Source organism: Anopheles bellator, chromosome 2, assembly GCF_943735745.2.
Source record: "Anopheles bellator chromosome 2, idAnoBellAS_SP24_06.2, whole genome shotgun sequence".
NCBI classification, from domain to species: domain Eukaryota; kingdom Metazoa; phylum Arthropoda; class Insecta; order Diptera; family Culicidae; genus Anopheles; species Anopheles bellator.
Window position 1 is genome coordinate 30,241,217 of NC_071286.1, and position 24,175 is coordinate 30,265,391.

Sequence of the window (24,175 nt, forward strand, 5' to 3'; positions counted from 1 at the left end):
ATTTTAAAACTTCGTAAGCAAATGGAATATTAATCACACCGGAAATAATCTTTCAGTTTTAATAAAGTACAAAACTATATGACAGTAACAGTGCGGCAATTCTGGAAAACTCACTGTGTTTTCAGCATTGAGAAACATTCGGACGCAATGCAGCGACAAACGTTGGTAAAACCTAAGATCACTCTAATACAGGTTGAAGCAAGTGATCTCTGGCATTGACCAGGTTTGTTAACGAATTTCCAGAAAAATGACCAATTGATCAATTGATCAATTGATTGTTTACATCTCGAGGTAGTGCTTGGAATTGGTTAATGATGTTTCAACAAACCTGGCTCAAGCCAGTCATCTGTTGGTTTAATCCGTATTACAGTGACCATAGTAAAGTTTATAAAATAACATTCACCAAACGATTCATTGGTTTAAACTATATTTCAAAACACTAGTAGGCGTTATCCAAGCCATCGAAATGCTTGTTTGATTGCAAAAACCAAGGCATTCTATGTAGGCTTTTACTAAATCAAAACGCTTACTAAGTCCATTGCTAAATTGGGGTTGAAAAGCCATCATATTATCGACATTAATCTAAATTCGGGTTTGCCCAGAATCAAACCAGGCGTCGATCCAAAACGCCCAACTTACACAGACATAGTTTACTAGATCACAGTACACTCAGTACAGTATACACATTGCTTCGCTTCCGTCTTCACGCAGAAGATGGCACGCTACGATTACTTAAAATTATCTGGATGAGTGTATTTTGCGGTAAAGATGTAAAACAGCGCCGGAACCGGAACGAGCAACAACGAAAAGTACGATATATCGTACGGAATCGACACAATACCGTACGCCAGCAGCACCCAGTGTCCAACTGGAAAAAGGAACACGAGAAGAAACCCTTTGCCAAGCTCGAAACATAATTCTGGTGCCCTCGATGGGAAATCAACTTACGTATAATGGTCGCGTTTCGCATCTGCGTGATAGACGTTTCCAGCAGCGACTTCATGGTAGGGTCAAGTTTAAGAGAAAAATGCAGCGCATTCGAGACCACCGAAATTACGATACTGAGGTAGGGGAAGGAGTAGTCTGAAAAGAGGCACCAAGCAACCGGGTTCCAGACGGACCGTTTTCTGCATCTCTCATCGCGGGCCGTGTTTTTACTTACAAATGAGCCCTCCGGCGACGGCATGCAGCAGCGCCAGGATGGGAAAGATGTAGAGCGCATAGTAGACGGCCAGTTTGCCACGGTACGGTAGAAACTTTACGTTCAACCCGGGCCGTATAATCATCATGAACGTGACGCAGAACAGATAGAACACGAAGATCATCGTCTGCAGCGGGTACACAGCCTCTTGCGTGCAGTATAACGTCGTCTCATAGTTGGGTGTTGGGTTGTGGAACAGCGTGTACCAGTCGGAGAGCTTGCGAACGCCGCATGAGTTAATTCTCAACTCCCAGATCGGGTCGGTGAACAGGATGGTGAGGAACGCGGAGAGCAGCACCTCAATGCAGGCGCTCGCGTGCAGAATCAGTTCACCCTTCGTAAACCTGCAACGGAACGTATGAGCCTAAGCGCCCGATGTTTTTCCTTCGTTGGCCCGACCGGTGCTTACTTGCTGAGGTGGGCGTTCAAATCGATGCAAAACCAGTGGATGATCAGTGGCAGGATTGCCATGAATCCCAGGTACAGCCAGTCGTGTGATGTAAGATCATTGTCGCAAGGCGAGCAAACGTACCGATCGTTCACTCGGTACCCCCGCAAACAGGCACCACAGTCACTGAGCGATCCGTTCGCAAGCACCGTGCGTCCGCAGTACAGTCCCGGGCATTTATCTAGCATTTTCACCATCACGTTCGACGATCCATCCGAATCGCTTATATTACTTCCATTATCTTTGCCGTGTGCAAAGGATTACAAGATGTTGTTTCGGTAGAAAGCAAAACAATAACATTGGAACGTCACTTCTCGAGTGAAGCGACTTAGTTGTGCCGAAATCCTGCAGGTGGCGCGCACAGCTGGCATAGGGTGGATCTTACAGTTCTTAGTTTTGTTTTCTGACTATTGACGATTTCCCGTTTTGGGAGCAACACCGATAAAAAAGGAGCAAGGACTCTCTATAATTTGGTGACTGTAATTTAAGTAACACTTTGGTAACTCTCTTCGTATGCTTCACAAAGGAGCATTCATTTATTCAGCCATTTTTACTAATACTAATGTCATTCAAACAAATCTAAAAAAAATATCAAACACCTTAAATAATGACTTTGGATGGCAAACGTTTTGTGCTTTTAAGATAACTCTACCGTAAAGCCGTAATGGAATGGTAAAAAAATGTGGTTTTTCAGACTGCCCATGAGCCATCACTAAATGGCACTAAAAAGGCAACACGCTACAGGAAATAATAGTCTTTTCAAGTCTTCGTGTCGCTTGCGAAAGCGAAACCGCATCAATCGTCGCCAATTTCTACAATATCGAAATCGTCCTCGCTCTCGGTGACAATATCGCACCGGAACTGCCGATAGATATCGTACAGCACGTTCTCGGCATGGTTGGCCAGCTCTAGGCGGTTCTCGATTTCGAGTTTTCGCTCGAAACGCTCAGTCAGCTCACTGCCGATGGCGCGCTTAAAGTCGATAAAGTTAATACTGATGTCGATGTCGTCCGGTGGGCCGTCCGCCTCGTCGTCCGTATTGGAACCATGTTGTGAGGAATTCGCTGCAGCCTCGGCACTAGTGCTCGTTCCGTTCGCATTCGACCCGTTGTCCGATGCCTTCACCCTGGTTTCCGTGGCCTCCTGCTCTTTGGTTTGATTAGTTTCTGCTTCCGCTGTCGCAGCGCTCGTGCTGGCCACTACCGTCGTTGGTGCCACTTTTTCGTTACTCGTTTCGGACAATTTCGCGACCTGCGGCTGTACAGTAGCCGGGGCATCGCCCAGACCTTTTCCTTCATCATCCTCACGCCCGTAGTCATCGTCCTCGCCGTCGACAAAATCGTTATCATCCAAATCTATGTCACCCTCTTCGCCATCTTCCTCGCCATCCCCGTCCGACCAGCCGTCAACGTTTTCAAGGAAACGTTCAATTTCCATTTCCATCTCATCATCATCATCATCGTCGTCATCGCCGTCGTCGTCAAGATGGTCCTGGTCACCCAGAAACGCATTGCCGGTGGGAACCGTCGTACCATTCGCCTCGTCGCGGGCCGGTCGATTCCACGGGCACAAGTTGCTGGCGCTAAAGTCTTTGATCAGCACTTCCGGCTTGATGTAGCGCTGGTTAATTGTTTGCATCAGTCCGGCACAATCGGCCAGCGTAAACTTGCGCCCAGTTTCTGTCTCCCAGCGGGGTAACTCTTGTTCCCAGCCGGCGCAAATGTCGTTGTAAGCGTTCGCAGTTGGCTTAACCACCTGCGTCGGGTTGATGCCCAGCAGCACGATACCGAGCCGCTTGCAGGTGTTGTGTAGGTGTAGAGTCAGGTCCACCTGCTGCTCGTCTACGAACACAATCACCGGCTTGGCGATGCCGTTCACAGACACAAACTTGTCCACCACTTTGTCCAGGTACGCGGCAAACGTTTTCGGCGTCACCTGACCGTGCTCGTGCGCAACGATGGCACAGTTTTTCGGGGCCGCTTGCACTATGTCCTGCGGAATGTCCCGCAGGTACGGATAGACCACCAACGGCGACAGATGGTCGCCGGCCGCCGTGAACGTGTACAGCATGGTCATTTTCTTCAGCACTCCCCTCACGCTCTCGGCCATTTCTACGTGTTCCCGGAATCGCAGCTCATCGCATAGGAACACCCGCTTTGGGTGCTTCAGGATGTCGAACAGGTTTGCCTCCTTCAGATACGCTTCAATGTGCAGGAACCAGTCCGGCATGGTGCTGCCGAAATACTTCCGATCCGTCACCGGGTCAACCGAGAGCCACCGTTTGACAAACTTTTGATAACACCGACGTCCAAACTCACTGTCCTGGAATGGGTGCGTACGGATGGGAGCACTTTGCTGGAGCAGCGCTTCGGCCGCCGTGGCAATGTTACGCTTTTTGATCGCAAACCCACGCTTGCAGCAATCCGTCATCCACAGGAACAGAGCCTGCTCCTCCTGCGGGTGCAGTTTACTGACTTTGCCTTGCTTGATCGATCGCAAGTACGTTGAGAGGGTGGTTCTGGGCACGTTGCACACGAACGCTGCGCGGCGGATCGAAACGTCGCGTTCCACGATCAAATTGATTGCCCGCTTCAAATCCTCTCGAGTGTACGTGACGGACGGTTTGCGGCGACGGTTGCCATTGCTGTCCTCTGTGGACAAAAGGTGCCAATTCTGTGAGACGCACGTTTGTGAATGTAATTACGGCCGCTTCTGCTTACCAAACGCACTGCTCATCGTTCATTGAGAGGTAGATGAAAAAAACCGTTTCACTATTCGACTCCCCTCAGCGCCAGCTTTGTTGCGGAGTAAACAACCATAGTTTGCTTGGCATCTCTTGCTTCGGTTGACAGTCTGCGCCCGCCAATGACGTTCCAGGGCTGCTTCAACTGCTACCTGCATTATGTTCAGCCAACATGCGACCCTGCAAACGCTTTTACGCTCTCACAACGAAATTTTCACAAACAACCGAATTAACAATCACAGATTTACGTTTGAATCGTACAGAGCAGTTTTCCATCATCAGTAGATTGGTAAATGATATTTAAAAACCACATTAGCTATGAGCCCCTTCGCTGTGGCACCCTGTTCGATTTCGGTTTATTTACTTCCCGCCCGCTGCTTTAGTAATGGTCGAACGCAATTACCGGTCCTGCGAGATGGAATCTACACTGCGAGGAAAATTACTCGGATTTCGGCAGATCGCACAGGAAAAACTGGCCCATGTATTCTATTCCATTCCCTCCGAAAAGGATCTCATTATCGAACAGTCGCTCATCAAACCGTTGGAACACGTTTGCGGTGCATCATGGTTAAGGTAGGGGGGTTGCGAATTGTTACATTGGCCGAGTTATCCCTCATGCGGTGTTGTCTGTTTGTAGGAAAAAGGGTATTGACAAAATCTTCAAGTTCGACCCGAAGAATCCACCACCCAAGCGGAAGCAGTTCGTTTACTTCATCGACTCGAGTTTGCTCACGTTTAAGAGCGTACTGGACCAGATCGGGGGCTACCAGAGTCAAACGAGCAGCTTGATGGAACCGGACATACGCAACAAACAGTACCACGTGCTTGTGTTCCCTTCCGTACTGGCCAGCTTCGAGGCCCTACTTGAGGAAGAGGGTCTTCACGGGATCGTAGAGTTGTACAACTTCCAGTGGGATTTTTTGCTCCTCGACGATTCGATCCTCAGCCTCGAGCTGCCGACCGTGTTTGCGAACGTGTTCGTGCGCCACGATACGACCCTGCTCGGCTCGATCGCACAAAGCATGCGCATCTTCAATCTGGTAATGGGTAAACTGCCGCTCATCTTTAGTATTGGCGAAAATGCCGAGAAAGTACTTCAGATGGTGCAACGGATAGAGACAGGTGTTGGCAAATCTGTGCCCAATTCCGTTACGCCGGTGGAAAAGGAACCAGAATTCGCCGCGATGCTGATCATCGACCGTGATCGGGACTATCCAGCGTGTTTGCTGACTCCCGTCGTGTACAGCGGGCTGTTGCTCGAAATTCAAACGCTCCACTCGGGGTCACTAGTGGTGGACGGTGACACTAACAAGATCAAATCCGGCAAACTGGCCATCCTGCAGCAAGACTCGGAACCACAGGCCGCCACAAAGCAGGAAGTGGCGGCCCTGCGCATGAGCGGTGCCCAGGATGCCATCTATCTCGAGCACAAGTATCGACATTTTTCCGAAGTGATCAGTCTGCTGAGCGCCCAAGCGAAAACACTCGGCCTCGAAGGGAAAGCGTACTCGCGCGAGATGAAGCTAAGCGAAATGAAGGACTACGTCACGAACAAACTGCCGAAGGTGGCCGCGGCAAAGAAGGAACTGTTCAAACACTTGCGCCTCTGCGAGACGATCGTGGAGGAGATTGGAGGCACCTTCGAGAAGCACCAGATGATCGAGGAAAGCATCCTGACGAACACGAACCGAAAGCAGATCATGAACTACATCATGGAGCTTCTGAGCAGCGATGCTCATCGCTACAACACGCTACGGCTAATCTGTCTGTACCACGTCACCATCGGTTTGACGGCCGAGGACATGACGCGGCTGATGACCGGGTATCTGAACGCTTTCGGACACGGCCACCTAACGGTGTTCCATCAGCTCTATCTCGCAAAACTGTTTCCAGACACGACCACGCTCACCAAGGGCAAAATTCTGTCGCAGATATCGATTCCCACACTGAAGTCTCCATTCCAACTCGAAGCTAACAAACTGAAACAGCTTCCGACGGACACGATCGAGGCGACGGGTGGCACGACCACCCCCACTACCGAAGCAGTCGGCCTGGTCGGTGGTGCTTCGGGAGGCGTTACACCAAAGGCAGGTGCAAAAGCATGTCCAAGTTACGTGTTCAATGGGAACTACATTCCGCTGGTGGCGCAGCTCACGAACATGATCTTCGGTGCTTCCAGCTTCGACAATCTCAACTCCAAACTGGGCCATCTGGAGCGGCTTAAGGTGTCCGGCCGTGCGCTGAATGGTGTGCCAGAACCGCGCACAATCAAAGAATTGGCCGCCAGCAGTCACAAAGCAGCGTTGAATCAGTTGCTTCCGTTTAAGGAGAAAACAATGTTTGTGTTTGTCGTTGGTGGCCTTACTTACGCGGAAATTGCTGCCTGCCACCTGCTGGAGCGCACGAGTGGAGCGAAAATTGTCCTCTGTTCCGATCAGATCATCGCCGGCCATGATTTGATCCAGAGTGTGGTTCATTGTTGAATGTGTGAGGCCGTAATAAAAAGTTCGAAAGCCCCATACCGGATTCGAGACACGGTTTCTGTTTCGGAAGTTACATTTAAACAAAAATGTCGCCGAACGCAGCAATGTTTATGTACATTGATTAATTATTTAACTACGCCGTATAGGTTGGTAATTGTTAAATGATTATAACTTGATGGTATGCACTTGAAGAAGTAGCGAAAGCACCGAGAGAGGAAAGCAATCCTTTACACAGTTTACGGTGGTGCAGTTTTCATCCAATGTGTGCTGTGATTAAAGAAATCTGTCTTCCACGGTCATCGCTCATAACCTCACAGGTTGCTATCCGCAACCATCAATCATTCGCAATCGCCGCCCAGCGAACGGTGGCCTTTAAACCCTACAATGTGTAACAAAAAGCGAACAGGACGAGTACGAGGATACTCGGCGAATGCTAACCCAACTTCCTAACCTAGCTACAAATCTAATTTACCCGGCAAGCTGTATATGCAAAAGTGCCTGTTTTCATTAATTCGTTCGCGTTCAACATTCCTTGGTGCTGGCACGAGTCGGTGCAAAGGACTATCATAGAGCGGTAAGTAAGGGCTAAGGTTTTTATCCCATTTTGCACGCAACAAGCTCGAAACTGTGTCTTAATGCTTAGAAACAAATGAAGCTAGCGAACGTGAACGAAAATTGCACAGAGAATCGTACATCTAAAAAGCTTAAACACGAGGAAAAGTGAAGTAATAAACACATTCGCTACACAATAAGGTAAACAAATACAATGGAAGTTAACGATAGTTGCCAAACGTAATTGAATGGTGAAGGACTTTCGGCGTTACTCAAGAAACACACTCACCTACACTGTTAACAAGGAAAAAGGAAAACCACATTTGCTCTTAAGTCGATCTAATATGCGTTACAATACTTGAATGTAGAACAGATTTCTTACGAAACAGCTTTCATTAATGCTAAACAAAGTTAGATTGGGTCAACAGCTAGCTTATAGCCCATTCCGTTGACTGGCTTCGGCTTCGGGATAGCCCTTTTGAACGGTGTTAAAATGCATCTTTTAGCGCCAACCATGCGTCCCGCCGCTCACACATTGTACCTTAAGTCTACGCAACAAAGAACCGTTTGCCGATTCATTGCCTAACGGAATCTTTTTCACACGCACACTATTTACACAGGGAGTTCATCACTCAGTTCAAAGGGCCGTTCGGTGGCCTCTGTTGGACCGCCAAGTGATGAATCTAACAGCCAGCGTCTTCCGCGGAACTTCCGGGAACAGTGCAGCAACAAGCACACAGCCCGAGGGGGCTTAGAGTAACAACTTGCGTTTGTTGTTTTGCTGCTGAATTTGCTGCGAAGCATTCAGCTTCCGTGCATCGGAACCATCTGCGCCGGGTGAGTTGCTTCCGAGCGTCGCTGTCGGTACGTTACCGACGAGCAAATTGATACCATCGACATGTTCGACGTCCTTCCCTGGCATCGACAACGCGTCCAGATTCAGGTGTCCGTACAGCCCGTTGGTACCCTTCGCGGCGACCAGATCGAGCAGATCGCGATCCACGATCAGCTCGCTGATTGGCTCCGAGGATTCGGCTTTGCACGTAACGTCACTGTCGTAGGCCGACTTGTGCAGAGCGTCCTGAAACTCGCGCACCTTCTGCTCAAACAGTTCCGCTGATCCACCGGTACTGCTAATGGTGACAGCTGCCTGTTCCTGTTTGATGCGTATTTTGTCACCACCGTTCCACACGTCATCGTCCACATCGTAGTCGATGAGCGTTAGGGGAGCAATCTTTTGTCGCTTCGCCATCGGTGGCTCGCCGTAGGCCTGTCGACTGTCCGCCTCGGTGAAGTAATCGTGCTCGTTGGCGATCAGCGAGTTTGCGTTGAACGACGACATGATCTCTTCAAGGTTCATCTCCTCATCGGCCACACTTTCCTTGGTGTCGAACAGTAGCGAGCGACGGCTCTGTTGGGCGGCTGTCGCCACCTGGAGCTTGTCGTTGGCCGGTTCCTGCATCAGCTCGGACATTTCGAGCGAATCCTGGATGTTTTGCTGGGTGGTCGTGTTACCAAGCTTCAGGTTCGGAACAGCCACCAGCGCCATGCTGATCAGCAGCACCATCAGGCAGGTGGCCGGCTGTGTCGTTTTGCTCGTACCCTTGGTCAGCAGCGACTGGATGCGTTTCATCTGGCTGACGAGATCGTGATTTTGGCTCTGCAGAATCTTGATCCGTTTCACCAGATTCTGGTTCTCCTCGGTGCACTGTTTCACGCTGGAAGGATATGAAAAGAAAGTGGCTCGTGACGCGTGACCCCCTTCTTCTGTTTTGCCATTCTCTCTACTTACCGTTCCTCCAGCCCATCGACGTACTCCTTCTTGCGTTTGCGAGAGTCCTGGGCCGATATCTTGTTGCGGATCTTGCGCCGGATGCGCTTCAGTTCGCGCTCCTCGTGCTTGGTCAGCGGGTAGCTCGTTGGCAGCGAGATTCCCTCTTTCGCCAGCAGCCGTTTCTCTTCGGGCGTCAGCACGAGCTTCTGGTAGGTGCCGTTTCGGTTGCGGCCCTTCCCAATGTCATCCAGTTCCGTGTCGTCATCGTCGTCCATGCAATCGTCCCCGTCCGGTTCAACGTCAGAATCGCTGATAATGTGCTTTTGCTGGTGCCGTTCGACTTCCGCTATTACCGAGTTGCTCTGCTGCATAATATCGTCAAACACGTAGCTCTCGGAGTCCGACGAGCTTGGACCACCCGCATCGGACAGGCCACAGTCCCCGACCACGTCGCCTCCATTCACGATCAAGTTGCTCTGGACAAAACTCTGTTTCGGCTTTTGCAGCAGGCTCGCGGGGGCCAGCTTGAAGTTGGCCGATTTGCTGCCCTTCAAGTTGTTCGCGTTCACGATCTTGATCGTACGAAGGTCCTGTATCGAGAGCGGCAACAGTATGGGGCGGCCATTTTGCTGCGATTGTTGCTGCATGCGAATGATTTTACGCACTCCGGCGACACCGGACGATCCGTTGACCGTGGCAGGGGCCGATGTAAGCACAACGGTCTTCGGAAGCACCGTTCCGGTGGCAGTTCCTTTCGGACCGGCCGTGCCTGTGGTGGTGATCGTGGCGGTCGTGCCGTTCTTCAGCTGAAGCGTAAACTTCTTGTTGCTGGGAGCGGTTGTCGTTACCGGCTGGAGACCATTGGCCACCGCTACCGTTTGACCGTTTTTCATCGTGGCCATACGAACGATCTTTAGCTCCTTTCCAGTGGTAAATCCGTTCGGGAGCAGCTTTTTCGTTCCACCTGCTCCGGTGGTAATGATCGTTTTCACTCCCAACGGTTGCTGCTGCTGTTGGAGAAGAGTGCTGTTGGTGGCAAATTTCACCGGCTTCGGTTGCGTTGAGGCCACATTCGCCACAGACGGGTTGCTGGTGGTGACGAGCGTTGCCTTGGCCATGGTAGTTTGTGGCTGGGTTTTGATCACTGCGGAACGAGGCTGCGATTGTTGAGCTGCGAGCGTTGCAGCAGATCGTTGCAGCATAACCTGTGGTTGCTTCGGAATCGATGATAGGTCAGAACCGGAAGGAAGAACCGGTGACTGAATCGTCGTCATGGTTTGCTTCATCGTTACCGGTACCGGTTGCTGAATCGGGTTCACGTGGTGTGGTGGCGAATTTTGACCGCCACGCTCACTGATCGAGGGACCAGGTGACGATAGTGCCGGACTGAGGGCTTCATATTCAGTGTTGGGGTCCCTGAAAGGAAGGTGGAGAGAAATAACCTCTGTCAAATACTGCAAATTACAATGCTAGTGAAGTTGAGTTTCAAGCCGATAAAAAAAAGCATCAGGACGCAATATTCAAAATGCAGTAGGTCAAGGAGAAATTTAACACTAAACGTGTGAGTTGTATTCAAAACTGTTGAGAATTTTCGCAAGTAAACACACTTGCCTAAAACAGCTATTTATGTTAAATTTCAAAAATTAAACAATACCAAAAATATTTGTAAAAACTTTAAATGTTTTCGAGCAAACCACGCTAACCGATAAATGCAATTGTCACGCAGTCATAGCGAATAGCGATAGTTCTTGCCAGCGAAGGACACGGTTCCTCTATATTTATCGAAATCGGTATCTAAATTTGACAATCGTTTTTGGACGCCGGGCAGCTGGTGCCCCGGCTTCACGTGTGCCACTTCTTGTTGCGCTGCGCCGTAAGAGAACACTCTTGACGAACGGTCTCATTTTTGACCTGATTTTTGGTTGCGGCCCTCTGGGCATAGACGAGAGATTGCCGGCAAGTGATGTCACGACCGCTGCTATGCACCACTTGCGGCGAAGCGCAAACCGTCTGCTCAACGCATTTGCGATCTATGACGATGATGATGATGATGAAGATGAAGTTAAATAAGAAAGGCCCGAATGCAGCTCGCGCGAGCACGCAGTGGAACCCGGCGCGACAGCACCATTCTCAGAAGACACTAATTCCCGAAGGGCTCAGTCATGTAAGCATGTGCCTTCTCTATTAGCTTCCTCGTTCTAAATGCTGATGATCTTCGTTTACAGGTCCGACATGTTGCCGCTGGCTGAATTATTTATAATGTACGCCATGCATCGCGAGAACGGAGATTGTATGCTGCGGGAACGCACGCCACAACACAGTGGCCGTCTTTCGTTTCATTTCGTTAGCCAAGCAGTTCACATCATGCTAATATAGGGCGAACTGGCATTCGGGGATGATGGCACAGACCACTCTGGCCCACTCTGGCGCTATTGTTGATCACACAACGCGAATGGAGCAGCAGCGCAAGAGTAATAGGCGGCCGCGACATGAGTGAATGTCATTCGCTTCATTTCTTTACAGCCAACGATCGCGATCGCGCTGCCTTTGGGTTGCCTTTCATTACTCGAGGAACATTTTCTGGCAAGCCGGTTTCATTTCATGCTAGAAACCGGTCGGAGGCCGACGACAGTGGAGCAAAAATAGCAAGGGCCAGACAGAGCCCGTGGTGTTTTTCGTTATCGAATGGTACAGAACCGGGACCAAACGGGCCGTTTTGTGATAATTTCATCCGAAAGTGAAACCACTGCACTACAACCGACCGGAACAACTTCCGGGAGATGGAACGGTGGAATGCTGAACAAAGCGTTAACTTACAAGTCCAGATGGTCGCTCGAGAGTCCACTGTCGGAGGCGGCCGACGAGATTGGCTGATCGACTGATACCAGCATGTCTAGCATGTTGAAGTCGCCATCGTCCAGCAGTTCGGACTTGATCGAGCCCTTCAAGCCTCCGGCGTCGCCAGCGGGATCGTCATCGAAGTAGCCATCCAGGGACGTTCCGCTGCTGCTTCCGGTCACACTGGGGAACCCGTGGAACTCCTGGTCCGATCCCGAGTGCGACGAGAGCGGCGACATGACCTGCTGCTCGCCCCCGAAGGCTCCGGGTGCGGCATAAGTGTAGCTTAGGCGGCTCATAAATTCGTCCAGCTCGTCCGTGCCACCGGATTCGCCGGTGCTCGGCTCATTGAACAGCATCGTCGTGTCGTTCATCTTCAGCAGACTGTCCATGAAGTCGTCCGTCGCCCAGTCATCTTGCTGCAGAAACGGAGAAAATCGGAAAAGGAATTAGAATATTTTTTTAACCCGGAGTAGTGACTGGAGAAGGTTGTTTTTCGCAGGATTCTCGCTGACCACCATATGTTACGCAATCCGTGTGAAGCCATACCCAAAGGGACAACCGATGCATTACGTTGGCTTGAGTCTCACTCAACTGGGGGGTGTTCACAAGTTGTGCAATATTAAATTAGTCGTTGCTTCCAAGCGACTAATGGCGGTTAGAAAAAGGCCCTACAAAAGGGCCAGGGTCAGAATGACGTGACATTGTTGTAAAATTAGCAACAACAAAAAACAATCGCCCAAGGTGGTTGTTGTGTAGCTTAGTTCCGAGACATTTAACCCAATTTAGGCCACTCGCAGGTACTGTTTTCCAAAAACTGAACAAACACGAAGCATATCGAAACGATCGGTACACACGATCGTAAAATATAACCACCTCTACAACTTGGTCAAAAACTGTGATGATTATTTTCACTTCCCGGTAATTCGCGCGCAACGGGTTCGTTAATTAAAACAATAGTTTTTGCACTGGTAAAATCAATGCTTGGCCACTTCCGTGGAAAGGAGAGTGTATGGAAAGTTTGCAGTGGAAGCGAATCAGCAGATATACACTCACAACCCGTAAAACGTCTGATTCGCCAGACAGGGCCCGCCACGAAGACAGAGAGAGGAAACAACCGAATTTTTAGACAGGACACATGACATTATACTTTTTTCCTTTCTGTAACCACTTTCTCCAAGGAATTGGAATGCACCGAACAAGTGCTCCGATTCCGAGTACGCTACAGCAGCACGCGAATGTTGTGCAAAAATCGCCGACAGTAGTGTTTAAACCCGACCGTTACGCAAGCCAAGTCGCATGGAATCGCTCGGTCCGCAGCCAAAAACCGTGCCCTTAATGCTTTGAACTTTTCAGCCTGTATTGCCAAATTTGGTTACCGTAAATCGATCAATATGCACCGGCGACCGGCAAAACCGGAATGCTGGCCCCACCGAACCGATTCGAGGGTGAGAACCGGTGGACCAGTTTTTGGGGAACTCGCAAATCTCGTCGAGAAGAAGCACGTGGCCGGTAGCGGGCCCCGGAAAGTGACGCCTCGGTGGTGAAAGGCAATTCTTGGTCGTGCTTGTTTCTTTGAAAGTTTGGTGCAAAAATCCGTTCACGGAATTTGGGACCATAGGTCACACAAACTGACAGTCAATGTGACCGATCACTGTATTAACAATTAAGAGTGTTTTGAGCGCTCCTTAGTTGAGTAATAATTTGGTTCGCATATCACAAAAATGGGAACCACTGGAGGCAGAAACTAAGCACAAAGTACATAACGGTGTAACGGGGCACGCTAATGAGGTCAGCAGTGTACCGTCCAGGTGAGAGCTGACTCATCAGGCCCGTCAGAAAAAGAACATTAAAATGCACGGCGCATACGTGCACATAAATGTTTACCCCGAGAAAAGGCAAACTTTCTAAACGGTGTGGCGACACACACGAGTCTGGGTTCTGGCACACGAAAAGTTCTGGAGGAAAGGCGACACTCTTCTCGTGGGGGTCGCCAGTCGATAGTAACTTATTGTGTTTTACTACACTTCAAGAAGGGTTTCAGTTTCATGTACGACGTGACGATGATATCAACATTTGGGAACTCACAGTTGATTCACAAACAGAAAAACCCATCGACACGAGGCTGTTGTCGATGCTCCTGCCTGGACAGAGTCCCTGCCTTGACCACCTATCGGAATCGGAAACGACAAACCGTGTCTCCACCAAACACAAACAGCAAGCATTCCGAGGTGTCCCGTTATGGATATGCGATGCGTTTGCGTTAACGATCGGGATGCGGGAAAAAGAATTCGAAAGAATTTCCTCCGCCCCATTGGGGCGTCTAACCCGTTTCGGGTCCATGTTTTGGGACCTCAAACCTACCCACTTCAACGCCGTTTTGATAGAAAATGGGTTTCGATCGACACACAAAAAAGGCCGATCGATGACGCGACGGTACGTCATACCAGTGCCGAGATTGAGGTCAACAATGGCGTCGGCAGAAAGCTCGCATAACCTCGTGCCGGTCGTGGTGGTGGTGCTCCGACTTGTCACGGCCGCCGAATGTTAACCACGGCGAAAGAGTACGCAGGACACGAGCCTGGTGGGGACGGGAACGAGAATTTGTAGTCTGCGGACGGGTTGCGTCATTTTGACATTCTCATCCAACGGAACACCGCTGCTATCCCTCCCCGGGTTTGCCGGTTGGCTTGGACGAATATGATAATTTTTTGCACATCGCTGCAAAAACCGGTACCGCGGCGTCGAACCTTGAGCCACGAGGTCGATCGATACGCGATACATGTTTATAGCGCGCGGTTCTGGGAAATGGGTTTTCCATTTTTGGCGCCAGCTTATGCGATAGGACAACGCTGGAAAAGCTCCGAGCAAACGGAGCACGCTTTGCTTACGTCGGCAGTTCTACGCGACCACAAGCACGTGTTTTGCTTCGCTCACCGTGACAGAGTGTGACACGCACACCCACACCCGCCCTGAAGCATGGTGGACAGACCGGCTGTGAAAAAAAAACCAGTCGTGAACCGCGAGCGAGAATGGATGCGTGGCATAACCGCGATACGGCGCGCTTTGCGTACCGCGCACTCACCAACACGCACGCAATGGGGGAGGCGCGCCGGAGGCCAGCAACAGTCCCCGCCCGGCACGATTGGGCTGCCGCCGGGAGCATCCCCGGTCCGAACAGGTTGTTGACGTGGTGGTTAGCCGTAGGGCGACCCCAACACATACCACCGCACGAATTGCCGGCTTTTTCGTGCAGGTTCCAGCGCCATTGTGAAGCGAAGGCGGTGGAAGTGGTTCAACATTTTAGATGAACACTAGTGTTTTGGTGTTACAATTTACATGAAGCTTCGGGGCACTGTGTGGAGCATCATAAAACACTCGCAATAATACGAAGAAAGCAGAACGGAAAGAAAGTGAAGTAACACTTGGTCATTGAAGCATGAACAGTCCCCCTCGGCAGATAAGACGTGCCGGGTCCATTGGGGCCAGATACATAAGGCACCAGTCAGAGAGAAAAGCGCTTGCCGTTAACAGCAGCTGTATGCATATTTGTTCTTATACCATGGCCAACAACCACGTATGACCAATCCAATCTGCCGATGTGGAAATACGCGATCGAACGTTGATCATCCCTGGAGAGCGGTAGGTCCCTCTCCTTTAACACTAGATATACCACCGTTTTGAATATACCTATTTATACCAGACCAGTCAAAATGACTGGTCGTATGAAAAATCGCTTATTATGACTTCAAGTGTTTATTCACTACATAAAAATGATAAAACAAGTTTAGTAATGTTAATTGTGAACGATAAATGGATTTGTATACATTTTTATATAACAAAACACTTAATTTTTATCACTTTGTTGAATAATCTATATATTAGTGTGTGTGTATCGCATTTTCTTTAAAACTACTGAACCAATCCGCGTGAAATTTGGCACAGAGTAGTTTTGTGACCCCGGATTGTGAATAGGAAAGTTTGACCCTCCCACACCTTCGGGGAGGGGGGGCTCCCATACAAACGTAACGTAACGTAACGCCTCATACGTAACGTCTCGTGCGTAACGTCCCATACAAACGTTTTCGAGCAAATCGAGCCGAATTCGGCAGGCGGGGGTTTAAGGGATGGGGAAATGTTCTGGTGAATGTTTGAAACCCCTCCCCTCTTTACAAAGGGGGGCTCCCATACAAAATCTGGGTAAATCTCAGCAAAATTCGGATAGTTTTCAAGCAGTTTGAGCCAAACTCAGCTGGTGCGAGTTTTGACATGTATTTGGTTCCATTATAAAATGATACAGTTTCAGGAAATTTCTTAGAAGGTTTACCAATTTTTACATGCTTATGTCTTGTACTAAGTATAAGCACTTTATTTTTTAGTTTGCTCTTATAGACAGTAAGCGAGCATCCATTGCAAGTGTATAACAACGTTGAGAAACGCGCCATGCTGTCTTCTTTCAGTTTGCAACTTCGGCAGTTCCTTCTTGTTTGCGCGTATAGTTCCAACCAAAGAAGTGTTTTCAGATCTTAGCCCTATTGCCAAAGGAATACTTGTAAAGAAATTATCGGTTGTTACAGTTCTTCCCTTCATGGTATACGGCTCAAGAAGTTTCATTACCACAAATTCGCTTAGGGGCGTTGAGGCATTTCGAGCCTCCTCTTTTCCTAAATACAGAAAACCATACCAAATCACGGTAATATAAGCTCCCGGTTTGAAGCAGTTTTGACTATTTTCAAATTTTTTTTCTCAAACTGTTGAAACTAAAGCGAATTCGTCTGTTTGCAAACGTTGAATCCTCTAATTTTTATTGTCGAAACGAATGTGCTGTAGGATCTCGGTAAAATCACGTCGACTCACAGCACTGGAAAAAGGATGGTCCCCATTTGTTGCTCCACAAATATTGAAGTCTCAAAGTATTTCCTTCGTATGCTCCACGTGCGTACAATATTGCAAGAAATGCCTTCAATTTTGCTTGCGAAATTGCCCAATTTTACCCAAAAACTGTAGAGGCTTCCAACCTGTTGACGATCATGGGTACATCAATTGGGATGTCGGCGGGAGGAGAAGGGAAAGGGGTGGGGGTAAACAATTTTTTTGTTGCACACACCAACGGTCTGGAGTGCCCAACCTACGATTCAGAGATCAATAGATCATATTCTGAGCAAAATTTGCCGTTTTGGCCTAAAGTTCTTCATAGAAACAAGAACCAGTCATTTTGACTGGTATGGTATAAATCTCCAAAAAAAAAATTATTTTTTTTTCTAACATATATAAATTTTTTTTTTATTATCAAATGTTTTCTTTACTTAGAGCTATTAAAAGTCATGACATCATTTCGGAAAAAAAAATTATGTGTAGTGGAAATTTGCAATTCAAACTGCCCGACCAGTCAAAATGACTGGTGTGGTATATCTAGTGTTAAAGAACTCTATCAGATTACGCCCGGCCGCACCGAAGACGATGCGCAATCAACCATCGACGACACGCAAGCAATCTGAGGATGGAAAAATATCCCTTCCATTGATTGGTTATTGAACCCCCCAAAACACGATCACCCCCGAAAACCTCGACGAAGGAAAGGAAAACCACGATCTCTCTGCAGTAAACATGTAGCGAAGAGAAGTGCCCCCCGGGTGCGATCGGATACGTACGCCAAAGAGAAAATTGTTCATATCGCCCTCCATTTTCGTCGATTTTCCACCGACCACCACCGGTCGGTTAGCTGGGGTGTATTGGTGGCCTGGGAACACCTCGCTTCGCTGCACTATCTCCGCGGTAAATCTTGGCGTTGCTGCTCCTTAATTCGTTTGTGGCAATGGCGGCCACCACCGAGAGGTCCGCTTCTTTCACGACAAACTCAATAACCCGCACAATCTCCACGCGGGCGTTGTTGCTGGGCGCGCTTCACACAGCTTCACACAACACATACACAACAACTCTCACTCACTGTTTCCGGTCGAATGGTTTTTGGATTTTTATGTCTTTGGGCAGGGGCCAGGCAGAAAAAGAAGAAGCAGCTGTGGATGGTGCCTGACTCGAACCGCGAAACATTAGGCCACAACTGTACTGCTCGCCGGATGGCACTAAAATGTCTGGAGAACTGTAGTAACTGTGCCGGTTGGGTTCCCTTAATCACACAACCCAACCGAACCAACGCACACAGAACATCTGGCTCGTGTCACCACGATCCTGTCACGAGTAGTGGCATAGAGTGGAAAGTAATGGAATTTTCATCTGCAACTCGCACCCCGGTTCGGGTATGTCCACGATAGCTCGATGCTGCTGGTGGTGCTGCTACTCCGAGCAGCAACTACCACGCCGTAGGCCATCATCTCCCCGTCGGCCACGCAACACTCGGAATGATCGTTCATGGTTGAACTGATATTTTGGTTTTAGTTCGCTTTTCGTTCAACTATTCCACTTTCGCCATACGCGCTCCGTGCGCACAGCTTGAAGTTTCCGCCTTGGCCGCACCAACTACTACCAACCACTGCATCCGTTGGGCGATCGAAATCTACCACTTTTGGCCCACTGATCTTGGGACCACCTCGGGTTGGAAGGAAGCAGAGTTCCTCCGGAGAACTTCTCGATCGCAGAAACACCAAAGATCACATCACGAGTTCCCCTTTCGGCCGGCAAATTTGCGGTCGCAACCGGCTACACAGCATAATGGCCGCGGCCGTCGAAAGCGGGAGAGCTCATCACACACCTCAGCACGGTGCGAAGTCTCAACGGTAACTGTCGACGAGCGGAAGGCCCGCTCGCTGATTGCTATACATAGTGCCACGACGACGGCGGGCGGCATCAGCGACTCCGCAAGCCATTAGCAGCCGCGGTGTTACATCGTCACGGGGTCTCTCTCTCTCTCTGTCGCTCCGTCTGGCCGTACCTGAGCGCGCCGAGGATCTACTTCGCCTTCTTGCGTGCCCTGTATTGCCGTTTACCCGCCATATTTTTCGCGATCACCGATCTCATTTCTTTCTCCCTTTCACTCGCCGGCCGCTCATGGGCGCTTTTAATGATGACGTGCCTTTCTCTGCCTGTCACCAGCGCGCAGGCAGTACTCTGTCTCTTTCGGACGGCCGGTTATTGTTGGATCTCCTGGTCGCCGATCAATATTTGTCAATATTTGAGGATTCATTATCCTTAACAGAGTGGCAAAACTGTGGTCACGGCAGGCAGGCAGGGAACGATCGACGATCTTCAATCAAGCTAAAGGGTGTGCCGAAGGGTAGATGTTCCTCCCTTTAACGGCTTCCACACCGGCGCACTGACGAATGGCATTAAAAAACCATTCTAATGCAATTATAGGTTCCCAGTGCTCGAATCCGGAGTCGAACTAGGCGGACTCCGCCCCGGGGGACGGCGCGGCGTCGTTCTCGGTCATTACTTTACCGTGTCCGAGGGTTGCTCGGTCCCGCCGTCCACTGTGGCAAGCGATAAAGCGTTTTCCCTCCGCTGGTGGCAGATAATTGTTATCAGTGGCAAAGTTGCCCAATATAGAGAGCTCCGGATTTAGACGAGGAACATAACCACACACAACGGTTGAGTGTGATGCTCGCGTACTTTTCTGTCATGATAACGGGCATGAAGCTGTACCGAAGCTGTATGTATGTTTTGCGGTTAACGAGAGCCTAATTTCTCAATCATCTTACCGAGTCACGTAAGGATCGATAAATCGTTGAAAGGGAATTGTAGAGCACACGCACGGCAAGTGGAGCCCGTTTATGATGAGTACGCCATAAAGCCACGCTTGGCACGCTCATGGCACCGCAATGTAAACAGCTGATAAGATCTTATCGCACCCTTCAAAAGCTCTTTCACTTGCTCACCAGGCCGTGTGTTCTTGTTCTTCGAATTTGAAGGACATTCAGAGCACCGGCAGTGGAGAGCAACAATTTGATAGAAAGAACACAATTCAATGTGTTTTCTTGAGTCCCCGCCATTCCGCCAGGCCCCAGTGCAGCACGCCGCACACGCTCGCATTACAATCTAGTACATTATTTTATTGCACAACCTCCGGCAGCTTAGAACAGCCTCAAACCGGTAGCCATCCCGGAGACGCGCACATACACGGGCGGACGGACGGGCGGAGTACTGTGTCCTCTAAACGACTCCCGGCGATAAGATACGACGTAGAAACGATTCCTCGACCTCGGGACTACATCTGGATAAGCCACCATCCATCGGAACATATCGGCAGCCCCCATCCGCCGATCATCGCGCACACGCTCCCGACACCCCTCGCGATCATATTGCACGCACCAATCAGCATCATTCATCATCATCACCATCATCGCCGTTCGCAACCAACTAAGGCTTTCGGATTCCGTTATCTTTTGCCCGGCCCGGGAAGTACCGTTCGCCACCGTGTTCTGGTTGTTAGCCGCTAACTGATTTCCCAAACAGCGATGGTGCTCCCGATGTTGGCAGCGACATCGGATGCGCAGAAAATGGATCTACAATTTTGCGGGAAGCTAATCATCTGACGGTACTTACGTAGCGTGCCATCCTCCGGATCGAGTGTCTAGCGGAGGCCCTTCTCTGCCCCGCCGCTTTCCTCTCACATATTACCGAAAATCAGTCACAAATGGTAATGAATTGTTAGTAAATCACTTGCAGTGCACCAGGCCAGAACATTAAACGATTCGATCAGCGCGCACCAACACGCAATCGACTTCTCCGATCGACAACCGACGCGCAACTGAAGATAACCTGTTGGAGGGCACGGTTTCGGAATTCTGACCAGGTTCTTCAACTCTTCCACCAACTGGGCCCCCCCCTCGGGAGCCATCACATGCCCCGGTGGCGTCCCCCGGGAACGCACCCACGGAAATGAAAACACGGCTTTTCACGGGGCCCAACGAGGGGCCAGGAATTAATCAGCTCAGCAAAAGGGAAGCGCGATGATCACGATGAAGGAGAAATTGAAAAATCTTCGTTATTTCCTTCGCTCGAACACACTCACACGCAAGGAGTAAACGGCCATAATGTTAGTGGTGTTGCGTTGGTTGGTGTTGGCTGCTCACCTGTGGAGCCACCGAAAGAAGGAAACAAACGGGTAACAACGACGGACGGGCTTCAAAACACGGCAAACCACAAACCGACACAGCGAACGAAGAGTAGCACAACAATGACGATCAAGAAGTCACAAGCCGTGGCGGGGAGAAAAAAGAAAGGTGAAACGCATGGCACGGAACCAAGAGAAAGAAGAACCACCGATTAATCCACAAAGAAGCCGAGCGGAAAGGCCGAAAGGAGGAGCAGAAGAGTAATAAAACGGTTGGTAAATAAATTATGAAACACGAAAACCACGAGCGCAAGAATTATGGAAGGAAAATGAGTAGAGCTCGGAAGAGAGAAGCTTCAAAGTCAGCGTATTTGTGAATCCTTTCAGTGGAAAGAAAACGCAAACCACAACCACCGGGCAGCAGCAAGATCGCGGTAGAGGAAGAAGTTGTACGCTAAAGGTATCACCTCTTCTCTACATTGGCCCGAAGAATTGGCCATCGTCGCGCCTTGGCGATGTTGATGATGATGATGTTACTTTTGGTTTTTGTCAAGGGTTCTTGTTTTCTCCTTTCTCAAGTCCTCCTTGTTGGTATGATGCTGGTTAGTTAAGACTTTTGCATCATGTTTCTTACGAATAGGATTGTTTGACTCAATTTTGCTATCAACATTCGATTATTGTACATTATTAACAATTTCATTCCATTAAAAGAAATAATGTTCAATTGTACGTAGAAAAAATTAAACCGGTTCACAGAATCATCTTCGAAAGGAACGAAAGGATCGCTGAGTTTCAAACAGGTTCTAAAGATTAGGGTGCATGAAAGGCATATTCGAAAACCTCCTCTGTGATTGTCCTTTTTCCATCCAGCCACCATAAGATAAAATCATTCTCCAAGCCCATTTGACGGAAAGATCGAAGATCGGAGTAAATAAACTATTGTTGCTCACACGTTAGTTTTAATGAGTGAAGGTGTGTAATAAAACATCATTCATCATTCAAGCTTTATGGCCTACGTCCGATTCGCCCCCAAGGCTTATCAAAATGAGTTTGCTGCCTTCGGGAAACTAGAAGATGATCACTGAGTCTCTAACAGCATCACAAGTGAAGATGTTCCCTTTTTGGCTCTTGACGCCACCAACTAATGCGCTATAGTGACCTTATCTCTCGTGTATGATGAAAGTCACCGGACGGCAAATGGCTGCTAAACTGCAGCAGCAAACATCCTTGAACTTGGCATGTTTTCGAAAAGGTGCAATGCTTCGCGATCTCGGCTCTCAGGCTCGTGCATGGGATGAGCTCAGTGATAAGCTGTTTAGCAAGCAAATCAATACCGCGGGCCACACATCACAGCTTAGATCATTAACCTTCTTTGGCACGAGAACCAAACACAGCGGCAACGGCACTCGAAATATACGCCACCAACAGTTCTTTTCTTTGAGAGAATGTAAAAAATAACTGCGCAAAACCGAAATGTCGCTCCCCCGGCTTCTGTTCCGATTGCGTGAAAGCGGGAAAAGGCAGGTCCAACCGTTTCGGTGGGATGGCGTTATCGGAACACTCATGCGAATTGTTTGAGCAAACCTTGAAACGGGCGGGCGAATGAAATCTTCCTTTCTGGCCTATCTCATGGCACCAATTTCCTAACTGATCTATTCCCAAAGATCTTTGTTTATTTTATGTTATGTTTTCTGCTTTTTGACACTTTTTAAAGGAAAGCTGTAATGTGGAACGGAACAAAAATGATTACAGAGTGTTTCTATAACAGAATCCGGTCAAGAAAATTTGAAAATAAGAAGTTGAGGTTTAAGGGAAAATTTCTCGTTACTGTACAACCTTTTTTCCATAATCTAACGTAGATTTGTATCGTTTCGCTCAGCGTCAACGGTCAGCGGTACTCTTTAATCGCCCAGTCGCTAATGATCCTATACTTTCACAGAAACAGCCTACAATACCCCTTGGCCGACTGTAAATTAGGTCGACCGGGGGTCATGCGGGTATGCGGGGCGCCGGCTATTCATTCAAGTATGCAGGTCTGCGGATACTGATAGCGTTATGCATTTCATATCGGTATATCTCCTCTTCCCGTCCGATAGGACGTACTCAACAACGCCATTGTTTCTGATGCAATAACAGGGGTACCAGCAATAATGCGCCACCCATTAAGGCCACGTCAGAGTGCGCGGTCTTCCATTGCCATAAATGCAACCGAAATGGAAGAAAGAAAAGCATCCAAAATAACGAACCACATCAACATTCAGACAGCAGCGAACAGCGTTATTAACGTGCGCTGCGGATCGGGCATCGTTTACGTGCCATATGCTGTTGACGCACAGATTGTTTATCAGCATGGCAAACATATTGTTGGCGTCCTTTTGGGTGGGGGAAATCCCGCGGGAATGCAAAGTGCAAAGTGAATGTAGGACTTACCAAATAATTATTCTCGTCGTGTATACTCATTTTGAAGTATTTGTTTTCATTTGCTTCCGGGTGATCTGCTTTCTTGCCCGAACCGTGAAATGCTTGGGTTGTCGTCGATCTGCTTCTTTTATATTTTATTTTTTTCACAAATGGGATGTCCCACAACAAACTGGATCGCGGGAGCACTTGACACCGTTGCACGGAACAATCTGTAAACAAAGCTACTCCAACTAGTAGGCCTACTCTCTACGAAAGAGCCCGAAGCACTTTGCACAACAATGAACGACTAGCAAATGCACGCACACTCACCGACGCACGTTAGGATCGAAAAGCGAGAATAGATCCTTGTTTACGCTTCCGAGTCCTTCCAGTTTTGTTCAATGATGATGCAACTCGTTCTTTTTCCCCTTTGCTTCTCCGAACTTCGGGTGAGTAAGCAGATCGAAGCGCGAGCAGTGATGGTAGTGGTGCTCTTTACACACAACTTTTCTGACCTGGTATCCCGGATAGATTAGCACGTGAAACAATTCGCTGCGCCAGTTAGCTCTCGGAACGGCTTTGCAACCGACAACAGTCGCGGTAAATGATGCTCGCAAACACAACGCACTGATGACCGGTAAGGTTTTGCACAATTTGGTGTTTTTCACACGCAAAATCTGCAATAACAAAGACGAAAGGACCAAGCCTCGCACCGAACGATAAGAC

General features: G+C 49.0%; 4 protein-coding genes across 5 annotated transcripts; 1 reads left to right on the top strand and 3 right to left on the bottom strand.

Annotated features, from left to right (window-relative positions):
• Window positions 1-255: 255 nt before the first annotated feature.
• On the bottom strand, window positions 256-1,910 carry LOC131210174 (JNK1/MAPK8-associated membrane protein). The gene is made up of 4 exons (XM_058203383.1): window positions 1,611-1,910; window positions 1,163-1,545; window positions 949-1,083; window positions 256-868 (listed from the first exon to the last, which is right to left on the bottom strand). The coding sequence occupies exons 1-4, from the start codon at window positions 1,844-1,846 to the stop codon at window positions 729-731; spliced, it is 894 nt and encodes a 297-aa protein (XP_058059366.1). The 5' UTR covers window positions 1,847-1,910; the 3' UTR covers window positions 256-728.
• Window positions 1,911-2,262: 352 nt separating this feature from the next.
• Window positions 2,263-4,485, bottom strand: LOC131210169 (uncharacterized). The gene is made up of 2 exons (XM_058203376.1): window positions 4,370-4,485; window positions 2,263-4,300 (listed from the first exon to the last, which is right to left on the bottom strand). The coding sequence occupies exons 1-2, from the start codon at window positions 4,383-4,385 to the stop codon at window positions 2,445-2,447; spliced, it is 1,872 nt and encodes a 623-aa protein (XP_058059359.1). The 5' UTR covers window positions 4,386-4,485; the 3' UTR covers window positions 2,263-2,444.
• A 322-nt stretch (window positions 4,486-4,807) lies between these two features.
• On the top strand, window positions 4,808-6,875 carry LOC131210388 (vacuolar protein sorting-associated protein 33B). The gene is made up of 2 exons (XM_058203630.1): window positions 4,808-4,965; window positions 5,030-6,875. The coding sequence occupies exons 1-2, from the start codon at window positions 4,808-4,810 to the stop codon at window positions 6,873-6,875; spliced, it is 2,004 nt and encodes a 667-aa protein (XP_058059613.1).
• Window positions 6,876-6,995: 120 nt separating this feature from the next.
• Window positions 6,996-23,887, bottom strand: LOC131212087 (uncharacterized). Of its 2 annotated transcripts, none has more exons than XM_058205822.1 (4): window positions 23,480-23,887; window positions 12,019-12,458; window positions 9,220-10,617; window positions 6,996-9,145 (listed from the first exon to the last, which is right to left on the bottom strand). In XM_058205822.1, the coding sequence occupies exons 1-4, from the start codon at window positions 23,507-23,509 to the stop codon at window positions 8,179-8,181; spliced, it is 2,835 nt and encodes a 944-aa protein (XP_058061805.1). In that variant the 5' UTR covers window positions 23,510-23,887; the 3' UTR covers window positions 6,996-8,178. The 2 variants fall into 2 exon arrangements, with proteins under 2 accessions (XP_058061805.1, XP_058061804.1); XM_058205821.1 differs by lacking the exon at window positions 23,480-23,887 and adding an exon at window positions 17,691-18,742.
• Window positions 23,888-24,175: the final 288 nt, after the last annotated feature.

Coding starts and splice junctions, on each gene's coding strand:
- LOC131210174 (XM_058203383.1), bottom strand. CDS start 1,846: ATGGTGAAAATGCTAGATAAATGCCCGGGACTGTACTGCGGACGCACG. Junction 1,546..1,610: donor TTGAACGCCCACCTCAGCAA/GTAAGCACCGGT, acceptor GTTCCGTTGCAG/GTTTACGAAGGGTGAACTGA. Junction 869..948: donor GCGAAACGCGACCATTATAC/GTAAGTTGATTT, acceptor TCCTTTTTCCAG/TTGGACACTGGGTGCTGCTG.
- LOC131210388 (XM_058203630.1), top strand. CDS start 4,808: ATGGAATCTACACTGCGAGGAAAATTACTCGGATTTCGGCAGATCGCA. Junction 4,966..5,029: donor TGCGGTGCATCATGGTTAAG/GTAGGGGGGTTG, acceptor GTCTGTTTGTAG/GAAAAAGGGTATTGACAAAA.
- LOC131212087 (XM_058205821.1), bottom strand. CDS start 17,723: ATGGAGGGCGATATGAACAATTTTCTCTTTGGC. Junction 10,618..12,018: donor TCGAGCGACCATCTGGACTT/GTAAGTTAACGC, acceptor CCTTCCTTTCAG/GGACCCCAACACTGAATATG. Junction 9,146..9,219: donor GTCGATGGGCTGGAGGAACG/GTAAGTAGAGAG, acceptor ATATCCTTCCAG/CGTGAAACAGTGCACCGAGG.